Source organism: Hemitrygon akajei, chromosome 15 (assembly GCF_048418815.1).
Source record: "Hemitrygon akajei chromosome 15, sHemAka1.3, whole genome shotgun sequence".
Lineage (NCBI taxonomy): Eukaryota > Metazoa > Chordata > Chondrichthyes > Myliobatiformes > Dasyatidae > Hemitrygon > Hemitrygon akajei.
In genome coordinates, this window is record NC_133138.1 from 51,582,781 (window position 1) to 51,602,410 (window position 19,630).

At 41.0% G+C, this 19,630-nt stretch overlaps 1 protein-coding gene across 3 annotated transcripts in view; it reads left to right on the forward strand.

Annotated features, from left to right (window-relative positions):
- Positions 1–19,630, forward strand: part of LOC140739349 (protein phosphatase 3 catalytic subunit alpha-like) — a 414,361-nt gene that overhangs the window by 163,491 nt on the left and 231,240 nt on the right. For 2 of the 3 annotated variants that reach the window (XM_073067568.1, XM_073067567.1), the window contains exon 2: positions 4,837–4,917. The exons of the other annotated variant lie outside the window; for it this stretch is intronic. In XM_073067568.1, the coding sequence (XP_072923669.1) occupies positions 4,837–4,917 (81 nt within the window). The remainder of the gene's footprint in view (positions 1–4,836; positions 4,918–19,630) is intronic. 3 annotated transcript variants of the gene reach the window in all.

Consider the following 19,630-nt stretch of genomic DNA (forward strand, 5'->3'; position numbering starts at 1 on the left):
GTGGGCACTTACCAATTTGATTTGAATTGTCATGGTGTGTAATACTCTGTGCGGGAATGAGGATTAGACCTTTAACATGAATAAGACTGAGAGCTCAGGTTGCTTGCAGACAAATGTGTGACTCAGTGATTCTCCCTGTGTGCACGACAGCTCAGTTAACTGTGAAGTACGGGATTCATGATTAGTTGATTTAAACTGGCAGAAGGTTGCCAGAACTGACCCAGATTCTTAACTATTGTCTTTGCCAGCTACATCTGCTCTTTCTTGCTAGTGATTATAAATCAGCAGGTGCAAAACAAATTAGCTGCTTAGCAATCCCATAGATGGGCAAGATTTTATTATGTCCTGTAATGGTGTAGCTGCAGAAAGGCTTAGCTTTCCTGAAGAATTGGAATTCGCGACCTCTGCTATCCTGTGGGCAGATCCCCTTGGAAGTAAAATGTATCGATTCATAAGGCGAGGTAAGAATGTTGAAAATTGTTAAAATGAAGAGTTGCATATATTTCACTTGCTGTTGAAATCAAGTTATCAGAAATGTGAATAGCTGATACTATTTGTAACTCCCCCCAGCTGGGAGTCCCACATCTCCTGAACCGGGAATGACAGGAATTCTGCAACTGCTCTTGCCTCATGCTCTTCTTCTGCACATAAGCTGGGAGTGCGTGGAGAATCACTGATGGTTTGTTTTCTCCCCGGTGTTCTTTCTAGGGAAAAATGTTTGATTGCAATGCTTTGTTCACCCAGTGGATGGGTTACAGGTGGCACCAATGACTACCGGGGGAGAGAAGAAATTGCTTAGGTTATAGGTGAGTGGTGATGATGGAATCAGGACAAGAACATCAGAATGGTACAAGAAAGAAAATGCATTTCTCTTAACGTGCTTCACTATTCAGTAAGATATTGGTTGATGTGAGCTTTGGTTCAACATTTTCTTACTTGGGCTCCTGGACCCTTGCTTCCCTGTTTCCAAATTTGTACTGTATTAGATACTCAGATGTATATATTGGGCTAACTGTGACTGAACATCCTTAAGAGAGCCATCAGCATTGTTCCCAGATAAAATCCTGCATTTATAATGAGCTTATGAAAGTGACCCAGCATGGAATTTTACATTAATAATTGCTAAAATACATCTTGTATTGGAATCAGAGTTTGCTGTGTGATAGTTGTTGAGCAGGGCTGACCCAAGGGAAAAGCAAATTTTCAGAATGTTGAAACTGCTTTTCACTGAGAAATGTCAGTATTATTACGAGAAGGCAAGTATTTCCCTGGCCTGTTATTCAGCAAGTATGGAGAGCAAATTAGTTTCAGAAAGGTCAGAGCACACTTTGTATTGTTGTAAGATAGACTCACATAAACAGCAAGCCCATTGTGCTGTGGTAGATTTTTTTAAAATGCTGAACATAATGTTGTTGCATTGATGGTTTTTGGACAAAAATTCTAAACTGTAACACAATAGGGTATTTAGCCTGGAATGAAGAGAAGCTGAATTGGTGCATGTTAATACAAAACATGATGGCATACTGGCATATCTGCCCACTCCTTTTGCAGACAAGTCAGAATATGGGCTCCCTGACCAGTCAATGGAAGCATACAAAGGAAGGTACTTGAGAAATGCATTTATTGCACTGCGTCTGGGTCAAGAAAAGTCACAATGCTTACCTGCCACTTTATTCTTATTCCAGATTTCGTTGTGATTCATTAGTGTGTGGGAAATTTGATAGCTGATCCATTCTGACATTTTTCACTCATCCCTAATGACAATGCGAAACCATTGGGTGCTAAACCATTTCAGAGTCACCCATTAATCAGCCATAAGGCTATACCAGGTAAAGATGGTGGATGTCTTCCCCTGTGGGGCAAAAGAGAATTGGATGGGTTTTGAAGACAATCCAGTAGTTTTGAGGCCATTGTTGTTAATGATTAAAATAATCTGTGCTGGAACTTGGCAGACTGATCAGTATCTGTCTTGGGAGAGGAATTGTTGACACTTCAGGTTGAGACTCTGCAGCAGAATAATTTTTTATCTTATTGGCTCTCCTGGGACTATGGCAGGATTAGAATTTGGTCTGTTATTTAATCACTAAGCTGTCATATTCCATGACTTAATGTAAGAGAAATCCTTACCTTATGAATTTGATTCTTACTACACTCCAGCTCATCATCTATCTTTTTCTGATAACCGTGAGTAACAAGCTGAGTGCATGTGCATTCCAAGTTATTGTTTGACCAGATGATTGAAAGAAGCAGTGTTAATTAATAGCCTAAACTTTATTATTGGGCTGAATTGTTCTGGCCGTGGCAACAGTCCTGAATGGAATAGCCATCATTAGCAATTCAAGTTGAAGCAAAACTTGTGCACAATTGCTATGAATCTACGTTTCTCTGTTTTAGGAAGCTGAATCTTAAGTTGGTCTTGCCTTTAGGCTCCTGATGGATTCTTTATGGGATTTCACAACATAACACTGGAAAATTATTATTCAGATCCTTTCTTTTTTATTTTATAATTGTTTAGTTCGGTTTTAATAGATTTTGAATGACTCTGAGTGTCAGACACATCTAAAAGCTATTAAAATATCTTAATAGCTTTCATAACCAATGGAGCTTTGCTGCCTGTGAAAGACTTTGAAAGAAATTTTAAAAACATGACATCATAGCCTGTTACCTGCAGGCTTGTCACTGTTAGTATCTCATCACTGTGTGAAAGAATATGAAGTGTCAGCAAGATAGTCTCTCCATTTCTAACCCCAGTGAGTGCGTGTACATGTGTGAGGTGGTGTTCACAATCCTTTTCAGTGAGCCTGACCCAAGGCAATCTAGTACAGTCGTTATTTTAACAAACTTTTTTCAACCATTCTTAGATTAGAGTTGTTTCAAGATAAGGCAGCATTTATTACTTAACTTTAGCTCTTATGGAATGATGTAACTTCTCTTTAAACTGTGCAATACACAAGATTTCTACCCAGCAAGAATGGGACTGACTGCACATGTTCAAGTCTGGGTGGTGAGTTGAGTTAGCCTGGAAATTGGGATTGATGGTATTCCATGAATCTGCTGCCGTAATCTTTTGGGTAATGGAACCTGATGTTTTGGTGGGTGTTATAGGCAAGCATTGCATTCTATTATGTAACTGGATTGCTTAAGTTAATGGTTAACGGTGACTGCCTGGAGGTTTCTCGTGAAATGCTGGAGAATAGCTATTCAATATTGTGGAGATGATGAAGCCCTTCATTAGTTAGTTAACCTTTTTGCCTCCTACTTATGTGGCAAGGATGTCACTTGCCACTTATCAGTCCCAATCTGGATACTATCTAAGTCTACTATGTACATGTTTAGGTTGCTGTGTTAATCAGAGGGATTGTGAAGGGAGCAGAACATTATAACATCAGCAAATAACCCAGATCTGACCTTATGCTGACTTCTATGAGTCAGCTTGGTCCCCTCTAGTTGACAATATCAGGAACTATTAGCTATCCAGATATACAATTAACTTCAACATTTTAAAACATTGTACAGCTAACATCAGTCTTCACCATAATAATCTATTGAGAGAAAAAATAGCTCTCAACAGAGCACCACTATTTCATATCAAAACAGTACTGCTGCCTCTATTGGCCTCGATTTTAACTCAGCCATCTGGCAGAGATCAGGCAGGGGGCAGTTAAAATTAGTTCTCTTTCCACCTTGTTGTGGCCTGCTGCAATGCCAGATTGCAGGAAACAAGGCCAGTTCTCAAAGTTGAGGAGATCCTCTTTAAATATCTTGATCATGGGGGTGGCGCGCTCTTGTTTCAAACTGTAATTGTCAAAGGCTGCAGTGATTCCAGGGCAAACCCACTCGAAACAGGCAGGAAAGTCAGAAAGGACCAATGTAGAAGGAATCATTTAAAATGAAGTTTCACATGGGCTCTGAGAATTAGGAGCATTCCAATGAAAAGAATCTCAATAGACATATTATTGGAAGACTGTTCAAGCATTTGAAACATTGGCATTCCTAAGGTTCATCAATATTCTGTCTGCAATTCTGAAGAAACATGTAGCCTTTCAAATGGCTTTAGTTTTGGATATACTTTCTTCTTGCTAGACAACCCATCAATTCCTATAACTATTTATGGTAGATAATGCGGACAAAGAAAGAAATTAAAATGCTCAGTGGCAAAGGCATTTGTGAGAGCATTGGATCTGATGTGCTTTTAAATAGCTAAGGCAAGAATGGAGTATATGATTTTTCTTCATTTAAGTATCTGCTATTAAAACTGTACTGATCATTAATTTTCATAATGGTCAATAATGACTAGTTATAAGGAGTGTGTCAAACCTGGGATCAGATAATAAGAACAGATTGGGAGAAGAGAAACCAAAGGATGGAAAAGAGTTTTCTTTAGAGTTGCAGCCAGTTGGAAGTAGTGTTGCACTGGGATGTGCACTGCAAGCAGTATGATTTACTGTGAATATGATGGATTTGGAGTCTGAAGTTGGAGCTTTGGTTGTGAGTGTTGTGGATAGTACCAAGCTGTGAGATGTTGATACCTTGTGAAGGGTTGGATTAAGATCCAAACAACTTGAGCAGAAGCAATAAGAAAACCACTTGTTTCATTCGAAGTGAGTAAGTACAGTACCTGAAGCAAAGGAGTAAAGGGATATGGGAATACAGAAACATAACTGGTTCATAACACCAACACAAGGCCATAAAGAGGGAAAATAAACCCCTATATGAACATCTCTACTTTCAATGGAGGTAGGTTGGGGATGGGTGACCAACCTGCTCTACAGAGATGGGTTGGTCAATGGAATAGTTTAATGAGGCTGCGTGCCTAAGATTTTATCTCTGTTGCAGATGTAACGCTGGCCGGCCGGGTTTCCCGGGCCTCGGGAAACCCGAAAGGTGAAGGAAGGCGAGAACTGCTGGATGGTAAAGGTAAGTGCTTTTCCAGCACTACTTGTTGGCCAAGGAAAGCAGGAGTGCTTCACCCCGGCCCATCAAGCTTACCTGCTTCAATCCCCCACAATTGGATTCCCACCTCATCCTGCATGATCATCCCCTTCCATTGCTTGACTTAACCCACTGCCTGATTTCCCACACCTCCCACTAGTTTCTAATTGCCCATGTTAAATTCAGTAGGAGCACCCCACTCACTCAGTCTTCCCTTCTCCACTGCTTACTTCCTGTTGTCCATTGTAATTGAGGCTTGCAATTTGAACTTTAAAACTCTGAAGTAGACTGTGGAAAAGCCGTTTTACTCGTGGAAGAGTCAGAATAAAGACAAAATATCCATTACCATTATTAAAGAATCTAACAGATAATTATTTTCAAAAGAAATTATGAAATTGTTGAAACTGATATAATTTGAAATGTGTGAATGTGATGATTCTGAAATACTTAGGCTGAGCAGGAAAAGGGAGTAGGACTGGAGTAAGGCCATTCTGAGTGTTGAAGGAGACTCAGCATAGAGTAGCAGCATAGAGAAACTGAGCCAACTATTTGGTTTCTGTGTTGTGGGTTCTATCATTAAATTGCTTATTTTACCCGTACTTCGTATACAGATTGCATTTTAATTGAAAAGATGACTGCAGAATTGGAAATTTGTATGACATACCATAGTTTTGGTAATTTTAATTTTAGTTTCCTTAGATATTAATTTAATATTGATTTACAAAAGTTTTAATACAAGTATTCTTGAGGAAAGTTTAAAGTGAATTGTTTTCCTCTGTTGTTTGGAAGATAATTCTTTAATATGTAATAATTATATTCAGTAACCAAGAAAAGTGATAGTAAAACAGGGTTTAATGCTACTTGGTAAAATTTCCTTCTCACTTTAATGTGGCATTGAAATATTATTGGAAAATGTACTTTTGCAAGTGTTATGATTTGTAGTATTAAAGGGCAATTTAACGAATATCAATGTTAGTAGCAGTAAAGAAAAGGTGTGAAGACACAAGAGACTGCAGATGCTGGAATATGGAGCAAAAAACAAATTCCTGATGTAGAGTTTCAACCCAAAATGTCAACTATCCCTCTGCCTCCTCAGATATTGCCTGACTTTTGAGTTCCTCCAGCTGTTTTCTTTTGTTTCAGAAAAATAGTTGGGTGTGGTTGTGTGTGAAATATCTTAAGGTGCATAGCAGGAGCCAGATTTGATGGAGTTGAGGCTATGACTGAGTGATTAAGTATGCTTGAGTCTTGGTATCCTGTTTATATTTTAATGATAAATGCACAAAAATAGTACACAATGCCCAAAATACTTATGCGGGGTGGTTGGCAGAGTTAAGCCACTAACACAGCCTCTGCTTCACAGTTCTGGTGGCCTGGCATTAATTTTCATCACTGCTGCTATCACCCACTTGTGTAAGGTTTGTATATTCTCCCTGTGACCCCAGGTACATCAGTTTTCTCCCACATCCGAAAGATGTGCAGGTGGCAAGGTTAAATAGCTATTCTAAATTGACCCTAGTGTGTAGATGAATGATGGAATCTTGGGGGGAAATTGCTGGGAATGTAGGGGGAATAAAACAGGTTTGGGTAGGATTCATGTAAAAATCGGTGATGATGCTCATCACAGATTGGGTGGGCTGAACAGGCCGGATTCCATTCTGTATATCACAATGACTCTTTGTCTGAGCAGGCCAAGCATTTTTTGTGAAAAATCTTTTGGGTTGACAGCGAAGTTAATCTTTTGGGTTGAAAGCCCTTTTCGAGAACCTTGCCTGCTGACTGTCCTGTTCAATATTTCAGAGTCATAGAAAAGTACAGCACAGAAACAGGCCCTTCAGCCCATCTAGTTCATGCAAACTAATTAAACTGCCTGCTTCCATGGACTGTAAGCCTCCATACCTCTGCCATCCATGTACCTATCCAATCTTCTTTTTTAAACGACTTGTAATGAAGCTCGTTCCACACTCCCACAACCCTCTGAGTGAATACGTTTCCCCTCATGCTCACCTTTCACCCTCAACCCATGACCTCTAGTTGTAGTCCTACTGAACCTCAGTGAAAAAAAGGCCTGCTTGTATTTACCCCATCTATACCCCTCGTAATTTTGTATACCTCCACCAATTCCCACTTCAATATTCTACGTTCCAAGGAATAAAGTCCTAACCTATTCAATCTTGCCTTATAATGCAGAACCTCCAGTCCTGCCAACATCCTTGTAAATTTTCTCAGTACTCTTTCAACCTTATTTAAATCTTTCCTCTAGGAGGGTGAAAAAATCTGCATACAATATTTCAAATTAGGCCTCAACAATGTTTTATACTACTTCAACATAACATCCCATCTCCAGTATTCCATACGGTGATTTATGAAGGCCAATATGCCAAAAGCTTTCTTTACATCCCTATCTACCCATGATGACACGAACAATGAATTACTGTATTGACCCAGATTTCCTGATCCCTTTGTTCTGCCACTCTTCGGTGAATTTCTGCTCACTGTGTGAGACCAAAGTGCAACACCTTGCACTTGTCTGCATTAAATTCCACCTGCTCATTTTTCAGCCCACTTTTTCCAACTGGTCAAGATATGATAGTGTTCCTTGCTGTCCACTACACCTGCAGTCTTAGTATCGGCTGCATACTTGCTGGTTCAAATTACCTCATTATCATCCAGATTGTTGATAGGGAAGCCAAACAACAATGGATCCAGCAATGTTCCCTGTGGCACTACTCTAGTCTCAGGTCTCCAGTTAGAGATGTAGCCATCACCTACCACTCTCTGTCTTCTCCCACAAAGCCAATGCCTAATCCAATTTACTACCTCATCTTGAATGCCAAGTGACTGGAACTTCTTGAGCTACCTGCCATGTGGGACCTTGTTAAATGCCTTCCTGAAGTCCATATATGCAACATCCTGTGCCTTGCCTTCATAAAATCTCCTGTTAACTTCCTCAAAAACTCTGTATGTTTGACTAGACCTGAACTACCATGCACAAAGCCATGTTGATTATCCTTAATCAGTCCATGTCTATACAAATACTCATATAGCCCATCCCTTAGAATACCTTCCAATAACTTTCCCACAACTGATGTCAGACTCGCTGGCCTACCTTTAACTGATTTATGTTTAGAGCCTTTCTTAAACAGTGGAACAACAATGATAATCTCAAATCCTCTGGTACCTCACCTGTCACTAAGGATGATTAAAATATCTCTACCAGGTTCCTGGCAATTTCTGCCCTCCACAGGGACCGAGGGAAAAGCTGGTCAGGCCCTGGGGATTTATCTGCCCTAATTTGCCTCAAGACAGCAAATACCTCCTCCTCTGTACTCTGTATAGGGTGCAATAAGTTGGTGTTGCTTTGCCTCACTTCTATAGACTCTGTGTCCACCTGCTGAGTAAATACAGATGCACAAAATTCATTTAAGATCTCCCCCATCTCTATTAGCTCCACGCACGAATTACCATTTTCTCATCCTGGGGACCAATTTTGTCCTTAGCAATCCTTTTGCTCTTAACATATCTGTAGAATCCCTCAAGATTCTCTTTCACCCAGTCTGCTAAGGCAACCTAATGCCTTCTTTTAGCCCTCCTGATTTTTTTCTTAAGTGTTCTCTTACATTTCTTATACTCCATAAGCATCTCATTGTTCCTACCTGCCTATTGTTTTTAAACCAGCCTCAGTATCTCTTGAAAACCTCGGTCCCCTAAACATGCTATCTTTATCTTTTATTTGATAGGCTCATACAAGCTTTGTACTCTCAATAATTCACTTTTGAAGGCCTTCATCTTATCAAGCACACCTTTGCCAGAAAACAGCCTGTCCCATTCCACATTTGCCAGGTCCTTATTTTGGTCTTAAATAAGACCAAAAATTGGTCTTTCAAAAGGCCAATTTTGAAAGACCATCAAAATTGGCCTTTCTCCGATTCAAAATCTCAACCCACGGACTGGCCTTATCTTTTTGCATTTTTACTTTGAAACTGATTTCCTTTTACTTTTGTTTTTTTATTTCAGTTTTCTTGTATCTGCATTTTTTATTTTCACTTACAAATAGTTATTTCTGTATTCCTGGTGTTTGTGCTTTGAAAGAATTTAGGGTAAGTTTTCAGTCAGTTGTAAGATAGCATCATTCATGAAATATTTTATTTGTTCAGTAGTAGTTCTCAAAGTTCCATTTCAAACTTACATATAAATAGTAAATAATAGTTTACTGTGTTTTCTTTAAATTTGCTGATTATTTCAGAACACTATCTGAGGTTACCAGTGGTTTGTGATAGTTTTGGTAATGGTTGTATAGAAAATAAATGTTATTTTTCGATTCTTTTATAATTTAATGACAATATTTGCAATATTATTTATTGGGAATTGTGATATTTGTAAGGATTATCATATGAATTCAGCTATTTATGGATGAATTGCTTCTTTGAGCCACCTGAATTATTTCCATCAGAGTGGACTTTATTGTTAATATTTAAGGTGTGTCAGATGATGTTGTTATAGAACAACTTCATTAGTGTACCATACTTCGCTTCAGTTAAAAATATAACTTTGCACCCTTGTCACTTTTAACTTTTTTACATTTATTGTTTTAACTATTCAGAGTTTAGAAATGGCCTTTGTTGATACAGTACAATGTAATTGTCAATGTGCTGTGAACATAATTCAGTCAATTTTATGTTTTCACTTCTGTTGAGAGAGATGGATTAAACAGTGACAGCGAGCAGACTCTGTTTATAAATGAACCACTTTCAATGATAGTTATGAAAGTTATTATCCTGGGATGTAATTAGGACCCATTGCACTTTAACCACAATTAGATTGCTGATGGATCTTTCTGAGTTCCCCGGTGATAAACACAGTTATTAAACTGTCGCTCGGGGACACTAGGGATGCTCCACCATCACCATTGAAAGGACCTTTTTTCAGGCTTCCTCTCCCCAACATTCATCTGCCTTTGCAACCACACGGAAGCTTTGAAAGGGTGGCACAGTGGAGCAGCTGGTATAACGGCTGCTTCATTGCTTCAGGAACCTTGGTTCAGTCCTGACCTACAGTATGGAGTTTGCATGTTCTCCAATTTTTTCTTCTCCAGGAGCTTCAGTTTCTCCCCACAACTCAAAGACTTGCCAGCTGGATAGATAATTGGTCACTGTGACTTACCCTTAGTGTGGAGACAAGTGGTGGGATCTGGGATGAGGATTTATTTGATGAGGATATGGGAAGAATTAAATAATGTTAGTGCAGGATTGGTGTAATTGGTCCTTCATGTTTGACATGGACGTGGCTGGGGGGTTGGGGGTGGGGGTGGTTGAAGTGCTTTTTTTCCATGCCGTACGACTCTGCGAACCTATCAAATTAGCCAGCCTTTCATGTCTGGACCGTGCCAATCAATCGACTTACCTCATTGTCCAGACAATAACAATGGATCTCCAGAACATAATAGTCAAATACTAATTCCTGCCAGGTGCTGGAGTTAAATTTAGTTCACACTCCGTCAAGGTTAATTGTGCCTGATTCTTAGCTCACCAACCTACACCCAGTTAATTTTCTGTGTTAAAAGAAGTGTTTAGGTAATGCAGCATTAGCATTGATTATTCCCACACCATCAGTGTTATCAGGGAGTCATGACTGATAAAAAAAACTTCACTGGACCAGTCACACATAGACTGGGTTACAAGTAGAGGTCAGAGAGTGGGTGTTCTACAATGAATGATTCACCTCCTGACCCAGAACCTTTCCACCATCTACAAGGCATATGTTGGAGAGTGATGGAATAATTTCTGTTTGCTGAGACGAGTATACGTAGTTCCGAAAGTACTTAAGAAGCTTGACAGAATTCCAGGCAAAATAGTCTGCCTGTCTGTTTCTTCCCTCGAGATTAATTTACTTCACCAAAGTTGCACTGCATCTGTAATGTCTGCCATCTATTGGATGCAGTGCAGCAGCTCTTAAAGGCCTTTTCAGTAGAACCTCTCAGTTTTGTGATGACTATCATCAGGAAAAGCAAGGGACAGGACTAAAAACAACACCTACACCTTCATGTTTTCTTCTTAATGGCGCATCTTCCTAACAATATCATTGGTCCTTCAAATCATTAGGGCAAAATCCCGGAAGACCCCCATCAAAAATGTGTATGAACAATGGCATTGTAAAAAGGTTGCTTGCCTCTGTTTTCTGAAAGAGAGTTAGGGCTGGGGAGCAAATATTGACTTTGCCTGCAATAGTGAATTCTTATAGCAGTAAAAAGCAAACACAGATTTGTTGTGATCAGGAGTGCACTCTTTAGACTGATAATCTTTCAAGAGAATGGGATAATTACTTGAATAAGTAATATTGCAGGGGCTGCAGGGGTTAATTGTTTACTCTGTTTTTCTTTTTTTTTGGCACAATGATTTAACTTTAATTTTATGAATTTTAATTTTGTCTTGTATTTTATGACTTTATTGATTTATCTTTACAAGCACTTTGAACCTGCATCTTAATGTATGAAAGGTGCTGTATAATGTTACTAATAATATTTGCAATGTTATACCACTAAACCTAGCCTGGTTATATGCCCTTGAAGCTTACCTGTATCTCAAATTACATTTGGAATCTGGTTTTATGTCACTGGAAACTTGGATATAGTGCACTTAATACCCTCATAGGTATGGGTTGTGAACAGCTGGGACTCCATTCTTCACATTACACATTTATTCCTGTTTTCTGTTTTGTGTCATCAGTACACACTAATGTTTCATCCCCAATACTGAAGACTTTAATAATCTGCTTTTGTGACTGGATGCCTATGATTAGTGGCGCCCTACAAGGATCGATGCTGAGACTTGGTTGTTTGCAATAAACACGAATGAATTAATTGTGTGGGAGGGGCAAGTTTAGTAAGTTCATGGATGACGTGGAGATTGGCTGACATGTTGATGGCATGAAAGGAAGTCTTAGGCTGCAGAGATAGATTAATCTGTTGATGAAGTGGGCTTAGAAATGGCAGATGGAGTTGAATCCAGACAATTGTGAAGTGATAAATTTTGAGAGCACTAATCAGGCTAGGACAAATTAAAGGGTTTTAGAAAGTAGGAAAGAACAGAAGTGACCTTGAAGTACCAGTCCACAAATGTTGGAAGGTTTTAATGTAGGAAGCTCATATGGTTAGGGAGGTGTATGGATGCTGTTTTTTTTTTATTAGATGTGCTATTGTATACAGAGTAGGGAAATTGAGTTCTGCTTGCAGTTCTGGACACAGGAGGAAAGTGATAGCACTGGGAATCTGCGGGGATGCAATTACTATCACATTGCCTGAGCTGGAACAATTAAGTTGTCAGGGAAGATTGGAGAGGCTTTCTCCCTGGAGTGGAGGAGGTTATGAGATAATACTGTGGTGTATTTAATATTTCAGTAATATTGTAATTATATTATTTGAGTAAGCATTCTTTCTTTGCTTAAGTAATTAATTATAGGTTATATGTAAAAATACATGAATTGCATGTGCCATAATGCTACCACATGATACATGCATGTCTTGTTTAAAGTAAAGAATAAACTCAGACTTGCATCTCTCAGCTCTTGTTTCTTTTGAAGTAGTTTAATGTTTTGGTGTTACGAAACTTAACAGTGGTGACCAGGTATTTTTAAAATGAACACAAGACGACAACCTACTAGTTGAAGCTCAGCGAGATGTTTGAGTTTTTAAAAAGTTCAGTGAGGAACGTTTGAGTATAAAAAATCACAACACATTTTCCTTAGCAGGGGAGAAGATATTCAAGCTTAAAAAAAGTCAGAAAACAGAAGAATTTACAGGTTTATAAACAATGAGTACCAGTTTATAATAATCATAAAAAAAGAGCAGAAATGGCTGGCTACATCAGAAAGACAGGCACATTTGATTGCTCAATGGACAACTAGTGCATGTATACTGAGCTATTTGAACAGTTTTTTAAAAAAAAATTTTAATTGCGTTTTTAAGTGATTACAGAGTAAAGTATAGAAAAAAATGTATATAACCCTTCCCCCCTCCCCTTAATCCCTCCCCCTAACTTCCCTATAGAAAAAAAAGAGAACGAAAGAAAGAAAAAAAAAGAAAGAGTGCCTGGATGTTGGAAGATCTCCACATGCTCCATGGAGTTCGTAATAACTTTAGTGTATATATTTATTTCTTTCCCCAAGTAACCAATTGTTTCGTCTTCAGAGCACCTATATATTTAGTCCTGTCTTTTGTAAATAAGGGCACCAAATTTTCAGAAATGTTTCATATTTATCTCTTAAATTATAAGTAATTTTTTCTAGTGGAATACAGCCATAAATTTCTTTCTTCCAACAATCTATACTTAAATATGTATCCGATTTCCAAGTAACCGCAATAGCCTTTTTGTCAGTTCATTGTTGGGCTTAATGAAGCATTGAGAGATTGTTTAGTTTGTGGAATCTTTTAAGAAAGCATTCGAACACTCCTCTTAACTGAAGCACGACTTATATTTAAAAGAGCAGTGAAAATAGCTGTGTCAACAGGAACAGCAGACAGAGGTGCAATTTATATGCAACCAGAAATTAAAGTGAGTGTGAACAAAATTTCAATGTCGAAACAGAAACTGGACTGGCCTAACAAATTGTGTTACTGTTGTGGCAGGGGCTCGTACACACTAGGCCAATGCAGGTTTAAAGGTGAAAATTACAGAAAATGCAACAGAGTAGCACACATACAAAGAGCATATCAGGTAGACAAAAATAAATAGGCTGCACAGGGAAGAGAAAATGATAAAAAATCAAGTTGCATTTTCAAAAAGAGCATTAATCTGCATGCTTTTAATGAAAATCTGATACTGATGTGAATGACACAGCACTGTGCAGCCTTGAGATTTACAATGTGAAAAGTAGCAATAAACAAGCAATATGGCTTACACCAGAAGTGAATGGTAAATTAGTTAAAAAGGAATTGGGGACAGGTTTGGCTGTTTAAGTCATTCCACAAAATAAGTTTGAATGGCATTTCAAGGATACCAAACTGCAGCCTGCAGATATCCAGTAGGAACTTATACTGTGGGAATGACATTCAACTTTGAAATACAACAACCAATGAGCCACATTGGGCTTGTATGTGGTAAAAACAGGACAGTAAACATTGTGCATTCGTGAGTAGCTGAGACCACTATAACTTGATTGGAGATCCATCCACCATTTCCATGCCATATCCCCTGCAAAAAGGCCAATTGAAAGTGAATTAAAAAAGATACTGGATAATGCCACACCTGTCTCCATACTGTACACCATAAACCATTGCCCAGCAGAGGGCAAATAGTGTCACTGTGGTTCGGACATGGTCCAAGTGCAGAGTGAGAGACACTGAAGCAGGTTGATATTTCACAGACTTTGATACAAACAATATTAAAGGGAAAAATAAAACAATAAATGCTAGGTCAAACAGAGCTGTTAACTAAAACTCTCAAATGGAAAATGAAGCCTATGTTGCGGCTGAAGAAGAACAACTAGAATAAAATGAATACTGCTAGTCTTCAGAGTCAGTTGACGTGACAGTCCAATTTGTCAGGCAAAGCCAAATGCAGATAACGAAGCGTAGCTATGTCCAAGTCTCGACAAATACTACGACAGAATGAATGGAGTTAAATACTATCACAGTGAAGTGATAATTAGCTGACATGTGCATATTCACGAGTGCAATTGCTGAATCTGCTGTGCCACCGACTCCGTGGTTGTGACAAATAGGGGTTAGTGCCAACCTCGGTGCCTCTGGTTGGAAAGCATTTTGGACCAGGGAAGGACCATGCTGCTCAGTGGAATTGTGAAAGTGGCAAAAGCTGTCTGACTATAGCAGTTTTCAGAGTCAACATATTTGAGAAAGAGCAAACACGAGGAAATCTGCAGATGCTGGAAATTCAAACAACAACATGCACAAAATGCTGTGCAACACAGCAGGCCAGGCAGCATCTATAGGGAGAAGCGCTGTCAACGTTTCGGGCCGAGACCCTTCGTCAGGACTAACTGAAAGGAAAGATAGTAAGAGATTTGAAAGTAGTGGGGGGAGGGGGAAATGCGAAATGATAGGAGAAGACTGAAGGGGGTGGGATGAAGCTAAGAGCTGGAAAGGTGATTGGCGAAAGTGATACAGAGCTGGAGAAGGGAAAGAATCATGGGACAGGAGGCCTTCCAGGTGAGGCGACACTTCACCTGTGAGTTGGCTGGTGTGGCATTGGTGGCATTTCACTTCTTTTGCTGGGCAGAGCTCTTTGACATGGAACGGAGACTTGCCAATCTCTTGCAGTTGGACATTCTACCTGCTCTTTGTTTCGCTTGTCTGTTTTGGTTGATCTGAGCACTACTGTCCTCTCTTTTGTAGTCCTTCTGACTGTATCTTGTTTGTACCCTTTTTTGTGTTCAGCTTCTAGCTTCACTTCAGCATCTTTATTGTGCCTGTTGCTGACCAACATTCTCACTCTGCCTGACTATAGTAATGACTTTCTCTAGTGTGAGATTTATCCTGCAACTGAAGTCTTGCTGACAATTTGGTGTCTAGTAGCCCAACAACAATTCTGTGTCTAATGAGCTCATCTCTCAGATTTCCATATGCACAGTTATCTGACAGGACATACAATGCTGTAATGAAGTCATCTACACTTTATATGGCTTCTGTTTTCTGAAGTTGAACTTTGCCCTCGCATATACAGTATAACATTTCCCTTTCCTGTGAAATATTCTTTGAACTTGTCCTGTCCAGTTCTGTATTCCTTTTTCTGAGCATCTGTCAGTCCTGATCCACCCATGATGCCATCTACTAAGTCGCCCATGCAGTATATCAGTGTGCGTACTTGATGCTCTTCAGAAGCCTGAGAGAGGTTACTTGCAACCTTAAATCTCTCAAAGTGTCTGAGCCATCTCTAACAAATCCTGATTTAGGGAAGTCAAATGCCTCAGAGGGCTTTATTAGGTAAGTAGATACTGCTCCTTTTACCTTTTGGTTTATTTATTATTTTATTAATTTAGACTACAGACGTCTTCTTTTCTCTCCCTGGGAGTTTGACTGACTTCTCTGCTGTGTCTGTGCCTCTGTGCACTTCCCCAGGCTAGTGGCCCACAGATTATTACAATGTATCCACCTTTGGATGTAGCTTGAAGGCATAGCCATGCAATGCTGGCCCTTTCTCAGCTCGTGCCTCATGGTTAGCAAACTAGCTAAGGCAGCTTAGGATGATAAGTCTCTGGATATTTTTTGTAGATATAAATGAACAAGAATAGTCTTACAGTAAATTATCTCTTGCTGAGGATCTCATTTGGTCTGTAGTGCCAGTATATCAATGATCAACCACTTCTGACACCATGTTGTGTTCGTTATTGAGGGATAGTGCAGAGCACACCAGAACGTCTGCATGCAGGGTATTCAAGTGAATTTTACTGATAACCCTGCTTTTACAGTATGTGAACTCCTCCCATGTGGGAGTGGCTAACTGAGTGACATAGGGATAACATATTTAACTATAACTATAGTCGGAGTGAGTGGAATGATGGGTTGAGTGAGTTGGGGGTGAGGGGATGGCGGGGGTTGAGAGGAAGGTGGGGAGGTGAGTGGAAGATGGGGGTGAGGAGAGGAGAGGAGTGAAAGGAGGAGAGAGGAAGGAATGTGAGTGTAAGGATTGAAGAAGGAGGAACATGGATATGAGAGGAAGATGGGGGGATGAGGGTAATGGTAAGCAAGGGGATGTTGGGGGTGAGGGGAAGGTGAGGGTGTTGGGGATGAGGGGAAGGTGGGGCAGAGAGGAAGGTGGGGATTGGGAAAGTTGCAGGTTTGTGGTGGTGGTGAGGAGAAGGTAAGTGGGAAGGGAAAGATGAGGATGAAAGGAAGGAGGGGCAAAGGTAAGGTGGGGGCAAGAGGAAGATCAGGGTGATGGTGTTGGTTTTCACAAATGAAACGAAGTGAGGCGTTTTATGTTTAATGAAACCTAAAACACATTTTATTGAACTCCACACCTAAACACAAAAACATGCTAAAAATCCTTACGTAACAGTGTCATCACATCAGACCATCAACTCAATGTCGGTGGTTGTGAATTATGTACATTTCTCCCAATTACATTACCCTACACAGGCACCCCCAGAATTCACTAAAACAGGCATTGTGAGCTTGTCTGGAGCTCGGACATGCCGCCCGGCTCGGGTTCAGCATTCCATAGGTGGAGGAATTGTAGGTGCCTCTGGCTTGTCCAGGGGTGTGTTAACACACTCATCATCATGTTGTGACGCCAGGGGCATGGCAGTGGAATACTCCAAATCTTGGTGGGCAATCTACTAAAGTATGTTCAGATTTACCACTCTTATCCATGATAAAAGTCTTTTCTCCACATTTCAAGATGTACAATGGGTCAGTGTAAGGGACCCTAAGGAGATGTTGGTGTGCGTTATGGCGTATGAAAACAAAGGAGGTGGAATGTAGGTCAACAGGAACCCAAGGCTGCCATGGCGGGAGGTAGGAAAAGGTGAAAAGAATTGAATTTACTGAGAAGGGTGGAACACTGTTGAGAGGCTGACCAGGTGGTTGTGGCATCTGGAATAAAATCACCTGTCACTCGCAACATCTGCCCGTATACCAATTCAGCCATAGACGACTGCAGGTTCGCTTCTGGAGAAGTTCTGAGCCCCAGCAGGACCCATTGGAGATGATCACCCAACACTCATTGGTCAGGGAAGCCCTTAGAGCAGCCTTTATGGAATGGTGAAACCACTCGCATAAGCCATTGGACTGCGAGTGATACACCGCGGTGTGATGTAGCCTAATACTGAGCTTCTGGGCAAGGAGAATGTGGAAGCGAGGGGAAGATGGAGGCAAGGGGAAGGAGAGGGTGAGCAGAAGGTGGGGGTGAGGGGAAGGTGGGGTGAGGTGAACGTGTGGGGAGGGTATGGTGGGGATGGGGGATTGTGGGGTGAGGGCAAGATGGGGGTACAAAGGTGGGAATGAGGGAAAGGAGGTTGTGGGGTAAGGTGGGGACAAGGGGATGATGAGGGCTAGGGGAAGGTGGAGGTGAGGTGAAAGTGCGGATGAGGGCAAGATGAGGGGATACAAAGTGGGAAGGAGGGAAAGGAGGTTGTGGGGTAACGTGGGGTGAGGGAAAGGTGGGGACAAGGCAATGATGAGGGTGAGGGGATGGTGGAGCCGAGGGGAAGGTGGGGTTGAAGGAAAGGTGGGGACAAGGGGATGATGGGAGTGAGGGGATGGTGGGGGTGAAGGGGTGAGGATGAGGGGAAGGTGGGGTTAAGGGAAAGGCAGGTGTGAGGGGAGGATGGTGAAAGGATGGTGTGAGAAGAGGGGAGTGAAAGGAAGGGGAAAGAGGAAGTTAGGATTAAGAGGAGGGGAAATGAAGGGGGCAAGGAAGAGTGGAGAGGAAGAGGGGCAGGAGGATGGACGGAGAGACAAGAGGGTGGGGTATATAACACAATGGGGAAGGAGCGGTGGATTGGGAGTCTCGCTCAATAACTTGGGTAAGTCCAATTTTGTCAATAACCTATGATCCTACAATGACTTCCCCATTCCCACTCTGCACTACCCAGATGGCCTTATTGATTACTGATGGATTAATGTGAGTCTGTGATATTCTGAATCAGAGTCTGGATATACAGTTAATTTCCACTCAGAACCAGAAAGCAAGCAGACAGCATCATAAATCCCCAGGCAGCAGGAAATGCATCACTAGGTACACTACTTAAATGTCATCTAGGCACACGCTAACTGCTGTGGTTCACTTCTAAAACACTGATTAACCACTAGTACTGCAGGCACAATTAGTACCAGAAAACCAGACAGACATTCAGTAACAATAAGCCAGAATCTAGTCACTTTCAATAAGTAAGTCCTTGTTAACTACCAGTACACCAGGTTGTGTCTGCCAATTCACTAGAATCTAATTAACAATGAGGGGTGTAAAGGGTGAGCAGGGAAGGGTAGCACTTCTAATGTATCCATTTTAGGGCATCTCACTCACCTTTGGTCTCCGTCGCACACTCTGATCTCACCTCCGGCTGCCAGTAGCTGTTTGCTTGCGACACTGGCCACACCACGGTACACTGCTTCAACAGGTGGGCAAAACCAGGTGAGGCTAGCCAGCGGCCTCAAACCCCGGTGAGATAGGGCCATGCCTGTCCTTGCATGTGAAGTCAGCTCCGGGGCACTGGGCAAATGAGATCTACAGTGAGATCCAACGGCCAGGAAGACAGTGCTGTAACACTCCGTGGAGAGCCAAGAGCATGTCAAAGCATAAAAGACGTCATGGTCATCCACTGCTATCAAGCAAGACCCCAGTTTATGATGCTTTTTCCTTCAACTGGACCTGGACTCTTAGGGTAAGAGAGTGGAACTACCCAGTGTGATGGCTTTTTCACTTTAAAAACTCTCCCGCACAGGTTTCCTGTCATCATCAGACACGATGGACAACCACCAATTAACCATGTAACAATGAAAACTAGTTAGTCACCACTAACAGGGAAGTTGTTAGCTACACACATTCTGAGCAGCAGAGAAACCACAGAGACAAGAAGTACCAGGCCATCTGGCACCAATCAACCTAACACGTTCTGGCTCCCCTGGAAATTCTCACACACACTCACGAACAGGACAATCCTCAAGATTTGTGCTCCCAAGTGGCTGTGTTGTAGCAGCTGGTGAGAAAAGCAAAGTGAATAATCTGCCATAATCAATGAAGTT